This window comes from Rhinolophus hipposideros, assembly GCF_964194185.1.
Source record: "Rhinolophus hipposideros genome assembly, chromosome: 5".
Classification (NCBI taxonomy): Eukaryota; Metazoa; Chordata; class Mammalia; order Chiroptera; family Rhinolophidae; genus Rhinolophus; species Rhinolophus hipposideros.
The window spans coordinates 38,854,739-38,867,209 of record NC_138051.1 but is presented as its reverse complement, the minus strand read 5'-3'; the positions used below and the strand labels follow the sequence as shown (position 1 = coordinate 38,867,209).

The following is a 12,471-nucleotide window of genomic DNA, read 5'->3' as shown; positions in this document are numbered from 1 at the left end:
AACAAGTGCGCCATTAATGTCCTGCCAGTCCTACGGTAATCAAACTCAAGGTGTCAGAACGATGACATTTTAATAATATAAAAAATTCACACTTATCAAATAGCTTGTGAAATGTAATGATTTCCCTGCTTTATACACACACACACACACACACACATACACATACGTATATGTATATATATTGCAACTCTCTATTTCAAGAACAGGAAACCTTTGGAATGAGTCTTTTGATTAGCCTCAAAGATCACTTCTTGTTGTATCAATAGACATCATTGTGAAGACTGTTCACAATCTAAGATGCCAGTCAGGGTCCTTTTCATGACTCTTTAGAGTAAGCTATTGGGGAAAAGCCAAAAAGAGGGTTTAGAAAATATAATTTTGTTGTATTCAGCTGTAATAAAATAGCCAAATTAAAGATATTAGGCTCTTACAAACCCCAAATGAAAGTATTTTATGCGATAAGTTAACAAAGGTTAATTGGGGCTAGTTCACTTTCTGACCTTACCCTTTATAAATACGTTTCCCAAGAACAGGAAAGGTTCCCACCCACTTGGAGATCTTTGCTCAACAAAAAAGGGTGTCAACATTTGAGGAAGGAGCAACCAAAAATGAGAAGGAAAAGGAGTGATTTGGGGGGTTCACTATAGTTCTGTGGAATTTAGTTTCGTATTCAAAACATGTTCTCTTCTTAGTCATGTGTAATGTGCAGAGCCTAGCTTTCCGGGCCGGCTTCACTGTCAATTCCTTCTGTGGAGAAGTTAGACATTTTGAAATTGACCAAATGGACCCAGGCTAAGGTGTGTGACTGTCATTCTACAGTTCATAATGATGATCCCTTTCCTTTAATGCTTAGTACGCCATGGGGCTTTTAAAAATAGCTCAGTCAGCAGCTCCAAGCTACTGTGGATGTGTGTGTCAGTGCTTGAGCCCATGTAGGGAAGCCTGTCTCTTTGAAGATTGACCTCAGATGACTGGGTGGGCCCCCTCAAGTGCCATTTAAGCTGTTCAGAATCACATGTGCTGTCAGTACCAGCTGTGATTTCAACAGGATAGCAAACCCCTGCTCAAGTGGGAACCTATCAGCTGCTTTTCTCTGCCTCTCACAGTCTTACACTCTTACTATCTCATGGGTTCATCTTTTGGGTCTTTAGTTTATGAACTTCTTTTATTATAATAAACCCACTTGAAAAATGTGCTGATCCCCTGATGTTGAATGCTGTATGTACGTTTCCAGCAGGGCCTACAAAGACGCAGGTCTCCAACAGATTTTGTTAAGCTTCCAGAGAAGGTTGCACAGCGTAGAACCATGTTTTCCCAGCTTGACTTCTCCCAAACTGCTCCCCAGTGTCCAGATTCCATGAGTATTTCCATTCCTACTGACCATGAGCACTGGAAGCTTTTAGCATTCGCTGCCGGGGGTTGCCCTGCGAGCAGTATCATTCCAAGAACATGCTTCTCTTGGCTATATATACACATTTGTCACTGGACACAATAAAGGAGGTTGTTGTAGTGTATACGTGAACTGTAAGTTCGTGTCCGTTTAATGGGAGGACATCTCTTTCTGCTTGTTGAGTGACTAGCCCAGAGAAAAAGGGACATTTTGATCCATTCGATTTAGCCCCAATCATCCCCCTTGCACAAATTGGGGCTTTTCCAGTTTTATACACAGAAAAAGGTGAATTGGACAAGGTAAGAATGTCCGGAAACCCCCTTCACTTGTGAATGTCCTTCACTTGTGAATGAAGCACTTGGGTCCTCAATTCATCATATTCCTATGCAAATATGTAGTGTTTATTAATTATTCCATAAGGACGAAATAGCTGCGAGCCTTCTCTGGCACCGCTACCCCTCCAGCTGTTGGTCTTTGACTTGAGTCAATAACAAGTAACATTTTCACTCCTCTTTCTAGTGGACAGAGTGCATTCAAATCCATGACCTCTTGATTCTCCTAATAACGACCCTGTGAGGTAAGGGTTGCAATTTCCAATTTACAAATGAGCGAGCTGAGGAGGTGGATTAGACCCCTCTCCTGGAGCTGCTCAGTGAGTGGGCCGTGGTGGCAGGGCCTGACCCTGGCCTTACAAGGCTGGTTCTTGTCCTGCCTCCCTCCTCTCCTCTTTCTCCCCCATCTTCTCCTTCCTATTGCTCTTCTCAATTAGTTTTCTCTCATTATCAAGAACAAAACATCTCAAACTGTTTTCACCTCCTTCCACAGGGACTATTGCCTGGCCTGGCCCTCCATTCAGCGTTTATTTGGAAAGACACCTTTGACACAGAAGGGCTTTTGTTGACTGGGGACTTCAGCTCTCCTGGCTGTGCCCTCTGTTTACCCAGAGTCCTTAGAAAACTATAAGGTGCCGTCCGGCCAAATGATTGCAGTCTTTCCCCATATTTTTCTGGGGTTCATAGTGTTGCACGTCATAATATATCCGTTTTTTGTGGCGGTGGGGGGAGTAAGTGAACTTCCAAAGCTTCCCTGTGAGCTAAGAACAGTCAGAAGCCAAACCTCCCAAGGTTTCCACACTGTTGTTTTCTGTAGGACATAGTTCATTTTGAATTCCAGATTTTCAGCAGCTTCAGTGAGATTTTAAATTCACAGCCACAGAAAGTAATTAATTCACTAAACGGGGATGAGGCAGTTGAATGCCACCGCCAGCTCTGCATCCCTACCTCGCTGTGTCACCTGGAGTAAGTCATACGTGTTTCCTGGAACCAGGAAGTCAATTAAATATAGGGGATCCTCTCCAGATTTAATAGTCTATGATTCTGAGTATTATAATGTGCTTTGTAACTGGTTAAACTTCTTAGAGGCAGGGCCCACGGACAGATCTGATTATTGTCTCAGGGAAGGGCAGGGAGGTGGGGTGGCAGGGAGAGGCAGCAGAACAGGACACTGCCACAAAACAGGCCAATGGAACTTCCTCGAAGTGGAGATTGAGGCTGAGAACAGCCTGTAGCATGAGCAGGTCACCTGAGGGTCATGATTCAGATGGCGCTAGGCAGGTGGGAAGAGGAGGGAGTTGAAATCTGGCACCAAAACTGCCCCAGTTATGCCAGGGCCCTAGAGGCCTGGTGTCCAAAGGTGGCCCATTAGCCAGCAGCTTCAGTCATCAGGCATTGAACACCATGTGGGCTGAGGTCAGGGAGCAGGTGCCAAACAGTGGGTAGAGAGCTGCAGCAGGCGCACGTCAGATGCAATTTAGCCCAGCTAAAGCAGGCCCCGGGTGCTAGGCAGTGTTCAGGAACAGGGTGCCAATCCTAGGGGGGCCAGGGGCTGGGTGGGGAGTCAGGTTTCTCTGAGCAGAGGCCTGGAAGCTCTGAGGTACCACACTAGTAGGTCGTAAGGGGTCTTAGGGAACACTACAGGGGCCTAGAAGCTGCCCCAGGCCTGAGCTTGGGGTGGAGGTCCGGGGGTCAGTAAGAAGCCTTTGTGAGTGGGAGACTGAGCAGCTGTGGGACTTCTTGATTCCGTTGGGGTTGGCTCCAGAGTGGGACAGGTCTGGGCATGGAAGGGAGTGGTATGCATAGGCCCAGTCCAGAGGTCCCAGGAGGGCCGAGACCAAGGAAATGACATGAGAAAGGCTAGTGAGCAGCTGGTTCTCCTCGACTGAACATAGCAGGCTCTCCAAGTCCTTCAGGGCGAGGCAGGGCCCTCCCCCAGCCCATCCAGACCAAGTCAGGCATCACTATCCAAGGCCAAGAGATTATTTAATACTCATCTTACCGCTTATTCATCATATCCTCAGGAATATAGTTAAAGACCATCACTCTAAATAAAGGATTTCCAAACTTTGGGTTTCCCTAGTTAGCTCAAAAAATCATGTGAATATTGTAGGTTATTTTAATTTGAAAAATAAGTAAATAACAGGTTTACTAGTGACAGAAAGGTTTAGAGTAATCTCTCCCAATCTATGCTTGTAGCAATAGCCAGGCAGCACAACGTGTGCTTATGGAAAAATGACCTTTATAGGGATGGAAAAGTTAGCATTGTCTGGTCCGAGCATGCCAGTATTTGCATTATGCACTTGTTTTAGTGTTCAACTCATAGTAAAATGTTTTTGGCTGTGCCCAGTGTGTATCCAAACACAGAGGCCCTTGGCTGAACCATGGGATGTGTCTGCTTACCCCCTTTATTTAATTTCCATTCTTCCACAAGATTACAGTAGAAGTCTGTTTTCTTTAATAGGATTTTCTGTAGCTACATAGTCATTTTTTCTTTGTAATCACTGCTCTGTTTTTCATCCTTTCTTATTTTAGTTATTTTCCTGACTTCTAAATTAGTCTGTAGAATTCTAGATACACAGAGAGAACCTTTGTAATGAATATTTCTTAACGTCCTGAAGTTGGAAATCAGTGGGAAAGTGGAAATGTAAGGAAGAGGGTGGTGACACGAGCCAAACAGGATTGCCCACCTCTTGGGTAACAGGAAGCCCTGAGGCTTCCCCCTTGAGTATTGCTGGTCCCTCTGCCAGAGGGAGCTTCTGCCGTCCAGCCCGGTCCCAGGTAGCTGGTCTAGTGTAGAAGTGATTTTAGTGCCACCTGTAGAGATCTCGGGGTCTACACTGTCCCCGGAAAGGTTATGGGAATTCTCATTTCACTGCTCACCGGGCACACATTTCCGTGCAGATCAGCCATTTCCTTCGGCTCTAGTTTCATTTCCTGGTGCTCCCAGGCACCAGCCTCGGTGACACTCTCTTTAGTTCTTCTGGTTAATCACCAGAACTGAGATCTTTCCCACCCAGGCCCCCATCTGTCCTGCCCACTCTCTACGTAAAAACACAGGACAGCCCCTCAGAGGCACAAGAACTAGGGCCAGAGAACTTCCCCAGTCAGTCACCCTTCCTCAGAGATGCTTTTTAAGATGGGGACCCATGGGAAATCCTCTTTACGGCCAGACCTCGCCCCCACCATGTCTCCAGACAAGCATCATCAGCCCATCTGGAAAGCAGGGAGCTCTCTCTGCATTATTCCTGCCTCCCTGTTCTCCCAGACCCATCATTAGCCTAGTATTAGGATAGCAGGGTCGTTCTAAATCCTCCATCTGCTCCTAGCTCCCACCGAGCAGTCTAAGTGCAGCCCACCTTCTAAGCCTGTGCTGCAGCCTCACACACAGCACTGCCCCAAGTGCGGCCCACAGCGTGTTACCTCTACGCCTCCATCCATGCTTTTCCCTCACAGGCTGCCACATCCCTCCCTTCAAGGCCCAATTCAGATGTCACCTCTTCCCTGCATCTGTCCTCCCACAGCCCACACTGCCACATTCCACCTCCCAAGGTCTTTTTAGCTCCTCCTCCTCCTGGCCCTTAATGGGGTTTTCTCCGCTCACTTTCCCGGGGTGGTCTCATTCCCACGCGTGGCTCTGGCCACCACCTCTACTGCAGCTCTAAAACCCATCAGCCAGTCCAGCTCTCACCCAAGCTCTGTTCCTCCATTCCAGCCACCCTAAGACCGTGCCCCCTAGGGGTCGCTCATGTATCTGACATCCTACACGTGCAGAACCAGGCTTGTGATTTCCCCCTCTCCTCTCCCACAGATCCTTGCCCTCCCCCTGTGCCGAGGACCGCGGCTCTGTATGGGTGCCTGTTGTGTGTTGTGATGCTTGTAAGATGCCGTCTTGTGTATCCTCCTGGTGCACTTCTAAATGGCATGTCCTCGCTGACATCTGCTCCCTCAGGTGCACGCCTACATCATCAGCCACCTGAAGAAGGAGATGCCGAGTGTATTTGGAAAGGAAAACAAGAAGAGAGAGCTTATCAGCAGGTTGCCAGAAATCTACATTCAGCTGCAGCGAGAATACCAGATTTCTGCAGGGGACTTCCCAGAGGTCAAGGCAATGCAGGTACGGGGCGCCCATGACAACGTCCTGCGCAGGGGATGGAGAGGCACTGCCACCGTGTCCGGCCGGTTGCTGGGCACACATGTGGGTTTCATGGCTTAGAATGGAGGAGAATGCAACGAGTTCACCTTCCTAATGGTGATCCGTGATAATACGCTCCTGTGAATTAAGAAGCTGCCTGCTTCCTGAAACATTTAAAACAAGAGGGGACATATTTCAAGTCACTTAAGCTCACATGAAAAAATCATATGAGCAACCCTCTCAGGCTGTGTTCCAGGTTGTTTTGACACTGAAGTGACACCTGCTTTTTGGAATCATCGAACCTTAAGGGAATTAGCGCTGGGAGCGACCCTGGAGGTCGCTGCCCGGCACTGTGGGACTGTGTGCTCAGGCTCGGGGTCCCAGTCAGAGGCCACGGGGCTCTGTGGACACAGCTACACGTCGCTGGACACAGTGAGACATGCTCACTAAAGATTTTGCTTAAAGGTCAGCATTGGGCAGCCTTAGGCCTGATTTCAGGGTCTCCCTGTGTTGTGTCCGGGCAGGTCCAGATAAGCCTGAGTGGATGGATGCTGGCTTCAGCCGCCCTGGCCTGACCAGTGTGTCCACCACCCCGCTGTGGTGTTAGATGAGCATATAATTGCTAACTAAATCCTTCCGAGCGAGGCAGACAGTCTTTGCACTGGATAAGAAGATGGTCCTCACAGAGCCAGACTGACCATCTTCTCCATTGCAAGAACCTGTCTGCACTAGAGGCCACAGTCCTGTCTGTAAGACAAGCAACACACACTCAGATACCTGCAGCCACCAGCCAGTGATGTGAACAAGTGAGGCAGGCCAGGCAAAGAGAAATTGTGTCACCTTCCCTGACTACCTCTTATTTTCTCACGTAGAGATGTGGGTTCCTCTACCAGGAGGAGATGAATTCTACAAGTTCAATGAGAACTTGTGGGGGGCCCACAGTGGGGGCAGATTGGAGAGCAAGCCCCACCGCAGTGAAAAGGCCCAGTCCTGCCCGGTGCTCACTGCCCTGTGGGAATATGGGCCTGGATGGTTCACAAGAAGCTGGAAATCTGGATTTGTATGTGAAGTCCCCTGGTTTTCCATTTTTGGCTCAAATTCTCAAAAGAATACTAATAAGCCAAACAGAGCATGCCTGTGTGCTGTCTACACCCTGGAGACCCCCAATTGCCATCTCCTGCCCTGAGCCTCAGAGAACGAGCACTGAAATGAGAATGCAGTTAAAAATATGCAGCTGGAAGGCTGGGCCTGTGAGCTGCCTGCCTGCCTGCCTGCCTCAGGAGAAGGTCGGAGGAGGAAAAGGGAGGAGGGGAGGTTGAGCAGTGGAGGCAAAGCTCAACAGGTGGCAGGAGGGGAAGCTTTGATTCTCGGGGTTTTTCTAAAAATGTGAACTTTATATAAGTACACGCTAAAAGAGGAGTGGGTTACACTTACCGTTGTGATAGCAGGGCTCAAGGTGAGTACATCTGGCATATATGACCTGCTCAAATATGACATAGCTAGTTTCAGAATACATACGGGATCATCCACTTTTGCCCATAAGTGAAGCAGGTGTTCCTGTGCTCAGAGAATGAATTGGGGTCTTTCTCGGGTCACAAGGTGGCTATTTTGGGGCCTCTTGGAGCATCTTCCTGAGCAGGTTCCACGTTCACCCCTTTAGGATGTGCCCTGCACCCTCTGACCAAACTGAAGGGCAGCTGTTCCCTTGCATCCTTCGGAAATTTGTGAAGAGAAATGGGTTTCTTGCCCGAAATGGAAGCTGTGCACACTATGACCTAATGGGGCTTCCGGGGCTTGTTAGCCTGGTGAGGCTACTGCAGTGTCCCCCGCCCAGGAACGTGCTGCTCCCAAGCCCCGAGGCACCACTGAGTGCATCAGGGGCTGCGGCAAGCCTCCCTTTCAGGGCCTCCCGATGAACCCCCATGACACAGGGAGCAGACTAGCCAGAGCCACTGGGGGCCATGTTAGCCTGGGCCTGGCCAGGTTAGAGGACGCCCAGGCCTCTCAGAGCTGGGGCGGAAGCGCAGTCCTGGGGAAGAAAATGGGAAGCCATGTACCCCTTCACCTCAGGTCTCAGCAGCAAGCACAGCCCATTTCGCTGGACAGTATAGGAAGAGCCCAAACCTTCACTGAGAACCCAGTGGTTCAGGCCCCACCCCAAGTGCCCCAGCTCCTTCATTGGACACGAGAGCCCAAGGACGGGGAGCGTGGGGTCCCACCTGACAGGTGCCCTGTTCATCTGTATTCATTTATTCATTCTCCCAAGAAATGTTAACGAAGCTTACTGTGGTCAGGTACTGTTCTAGGCCCCAGAATAAATCAATGAACAAAAAGGAAACAAATGGCAAAAGTAAAAATCCTTATCCCGATGGGGTGTACATTGGGGATTACAGTCTTTGCCACTATGCTATGTCTGGCAGTGACGCTTTTGGCGGCAAAGGCTATTGTTGGGACATGTCCTTGTTACAATGCGAGTGCTATTGTGCTTCAGTGTAATTCATGCATTTAGTATCTGTTATTTCGGGGCTCGCTCCCTCATGAGGCCGGCGACCCCTGTCTTGCCCACTACCATATCCGCAGCCCCTGGGGTGTGGCTCAGTGAATATGTGTGGAATGAGTTCCTCAATAAGTTAGTGTGTGTTTATGTTGACAAAAGAAAGTTCAAACCTATAGAAAAAAATGTTTCTAAGAGTTTATTTGAGCCAAAACACTGAGGACCAGCCCGGAAGCAAAATCTCAAAGGCCTGAGAAAATGCTCTGGCGAATGGCAGGTTTGCAGTTCTTCATTAGAATCAAAGGAGGAAACATAAGGAAGGTTCCATGAAATCCAATGGTGGTAGATTAAGGAGGTGGGAGAAAGCAACGTGGGGAAATCTCTAGGATTGGATAAAAAGTAAAATGGAGAGACAGAGACTTCTTTCACATTGGTGGGGACAGGATAGTTAACATTCACATTTACAGTAAATAGAGCTAGTATGGTTATGCCTCCTCCACAGGGTCTGGAAAAGATAACTGCTGGCATCTATGTTACTTTAGATGCCCAAAAACAATGGACAGGGCTCAATTAAGGCAAAGAGGAACCTTTTATTAAGGAATCTATAGGCCTGGAATGTGACGACCCACGACCTGCTCAGTTAGGAATTTGTGGTCAGACTATCCAGAGTGGTTACTCTCAGTCACTGAGCTTGTCAGGCCTGCCAAGTAGCCCCTTGAGCTTGTCAGGTTTGCTACATAGCCCCTCTTTTCTGTTCACATTTATCTTGTCACAGGCTCTAGGATAGTGATGATCTCAGGCCCTGAGCCAGCCCGACTTTCACAGGGCATAGAGACCAGGCGTTTCCAGAGCAAACCCCTAGAAGCTGAAAGAGGCTTCCCCCTTGGGAAGCCAGCTGGGCCTTAATCACACCACCCCAAGAAACAAGGCAGGACTAGCGCCTGTAAGGTACGCTTACAGTCACCTGATGCTTTAGGCTAGTTTGCTGCCACCCAGAAAGCTTTGGTGTCAGAACTTCTGTCATCCCTGAGTCTGTTGAGCGTCTGACATCTTCTCCAACACAGGTGGTCAACCTCACATCTACTGTGTCTGGGACAGGGACAGGGGTGGCGGCATAAACTTGGCAATGACCTTATTACGATCTTTGCATATCCGAGGGTCATTCGGAGAGCTCACCAGTGCAATCTCTCAGTCTCTGTTCTCATGGACCAAGCTGGTCCAGCTGGCTCTTAGCTGTAACAATGAGCTGAGTGTATTTTGAAGGCTCTTGCACAGTGCTGGGAGAGGCCCATACCTGCTGGTGAAGCTGCCTGCCCCGAACCCTTTCAGGAGGGAATCTGATTTACCACACTGATGTGCCCACTACTGGAAAACGAGGAGAACACTAGCACGGCCACCTTTGTCCCTGACTCAGTTCTCCTCCAGGGAGCATTTGGCCCCCACAGCTGATGAGTTGGCAGCCTTTCAACAGCAGAGGGCAGCAGAGCCATCCCCATTTGCTCATACCCTCCGGAGGATTCTGAAACTACTGGTGAATGTTGGGAGTGAATGGGCAAGGAATAAGCCGCATGGAGACTGGGCTGGGAACTGACCTTTGTGTCTTGGGAGGGAGCCTTTCCAGGATACCAGGCTTGGTGGCTTTGGATACAACCGTTGATGGGTGAATCTTTAAATTCCCCAGGGTATATTCATCCCATTAAAAAGATATCTGTCTGGGAGCTACCCTGGTGGAAGGCAGGGATGGCAGTGATTGAATTTGTACCTCATACTTCATGGTCAAGCCTGGGGGCATGGGAGTGTAGGGTTTATTTCCTGTGTGCCCTTGAGGGCGGGAATGGCGGCTGCAGCTGCTTCCTGTCCACCCCTGCAAATCTGTGGCATTTCCCCTTGCCAGCTTTCCAGAGGTTTACAATCTGAATGCACGTCTCCTGGATTCAGAGGGTGGAAAGTTTGGGTGGGCACCACCCTTCATTTTTCTGCTTGGCCAGACACAGGGTCTCTGTGTGTGCTCAGAACTCAGGCTCATTGATGAGAAAATGGGGTAGGTGTTTGTGCACCCAGGGGAATCCAGACTTGTTTACCCCAGCACTCAGATTTTTGTGTAGGCTGCCTGCTCTCCTCCTCCTGGCATTTCTCATCTCAATCCCCTTAGCTGACTGAGATGTTGGTAGCAGGAGGTCAAATTGTTAGCAGCGTTATTTGGTGCTGATGTTAGGGTGGGATGCAGGTGACCGTGGTCTGTCAATAAGGATGGAGGACGCACAAACCGGAATGGGTTTTAGAAACCAGGCCTGTACCGCCCTGCTGCTCTAAGCTGAGTGCAGACTGAACACTAGCTATCGGCCCAGCTCAGGGAGGTTTGACAGCTGCAGAGTTTGCTACTGAAAAGAAGTGCTGTTAGGTTGCTTAGCTTTCAGCTCTGTCCCCCTCCCCCATCTAAAGCTCAGGGCTCCACTTCTAAATAATAGCATAGAATGTCTGCCCTGCTGGTACACCCTAGAGACCACAGTTTTGATTCTCCATTGGAAACAACCTAAATATCCAACTGCATAGGACAGGGTGAATAACGAATGACCCATCCATAAATTCAGTATTAGGTAGCTACCGTATTTCCCTGAAAATAAGACCTAGCTGGACAATCAGCTCTAATGCATCTTTTGGAGCAAAAATTAATATAAGACCCAGTCTTATTTTACTATAAGACTGGATACAATACGATACGATATGATACAATACAATACAATACAATAATGTCTTATTATACTGTAATATGAGACCGGGTATAATATAACATAACATAATAATATAATGTAATATATAATAATATAATATAATACTGGGTCTTATATTAATTTTTGCTCCAAAAGATGCATTAGAGCTGATTGTCTGGCTAGGTCTTACTTTCGGGGAAACACAGTATTAGGAATGAAGTTGTATATGAAGATGATTCCTAGGTTCAGTGCAAGCCTGGCTAAGTGTGGAAGGACCGCCCCCTAGAAGAGAGCAGTTCTACAAAGATGGGGAAGTGGGGTTTTTATTTGTTTTTTGGTCTTGGAGTTTTGTTTTTTTGGTTTTTGTTTTAGCTCCTGATATCAAGGAAATCTCTGTCTAAACCCTAGCTGAACACAAACCAAGGAACAGAAATTTTAGTGAATATAGTCTTTGCAAAAAATAGTTGGGAAAGTCACTAAAAACAAAAAAAAATAATATACAAAAATTAATATGGAAAGGTATAATGCATTACTTCTTTAAAATGCAGGCTAAACAATGGGGTCGTAGTTCAGTTAGAGTGTGTATGTGTGTGTGTTTGTGATTATAAAAATGGCTAGAAATGAACACCCCAAAATATTAGCAGGTTATTGCTGGATGATGGAGTTATAAGCACTTTAAATTTTTTATTTTTGTTTACTAGTTTCTTCCCCCAAATTTTTACAATAAAAGAGTGATATTTATGATAGTACCAACTTTTATTTCTTTTCTAACTGCCTGTCAACATTACTTCTGCCCAAAACAGTCAGGTCGGAGGGGTATGTGACACCTCTTTTCCTTGAGTGTCTCTCTGCCTCATCTCCCAAAAATTGCACATCTGGCCCTCTAGAATTGTCCCAAAAGAAATACTTCACATGGAATACACATAAAAACTGCCATACCTGGTGTTCTCTGCATTTATTTGACAAAACTGCTGTTGAAGACATTTTTCACTAGATCTTGAGATCCCTCATAAAAAGCCCCTGGTGACTCTTACAATTCAGGGCCAGAGAACGTTTGTCTCTAGAGATGAATAGGCGGTTTCTCCCCTCAGACAATGTGGGGTCTGATCTCCACCTGCCCCCAAAACCCAGCTGGGGCAGCTGAGGTGCAGTAGTTTTTCTTACCTTAATTGTCTGATGTGATAATTCCCTTGTCTCCCTTTTAGTTATTTGGATTTTCCATTTCTTTTTTTTTTCTTTTTTTAACTGGGGAATATTGGGGAACAGTATGTTTTTCCAGGACCCATCAGCTCCAAGTCAAGTCATTGTTTTCAGTCTAGTTGTGGAGGGCCCGGCTGACTGGCCCATGTGGGAATCGAACCGGTGACCTTGGTGTTATGAGCACTGAGCTCTAACCAACTGAATCAACC

At 47.5% G+C, this 12,471-nt stretch overlaps 1 protein-coding gene across 1 annotated transcript in view; it reads left to right on the top strand.

The window, feature by feature from the left end:
- The window catches only part of EHD4 (EH domain containing 4), a 72,565-nt gene that overhangs the window by 54,863 nt on the left and 5,231 nt on the right, over nucleotides 1-12,471 (top strand). The window contains exon 5 of the mRNA XM_081050020.1: nucleotides 5,675-5,839. Within this exon, the coding sequence (XP_080906146.1) occupies nucleotides 5,675-5,839 (165 nt within the window). The remainder of the gene's footprint in view (nucleotides 1-5,674; nucleotides 5,840-12,471) is intronic.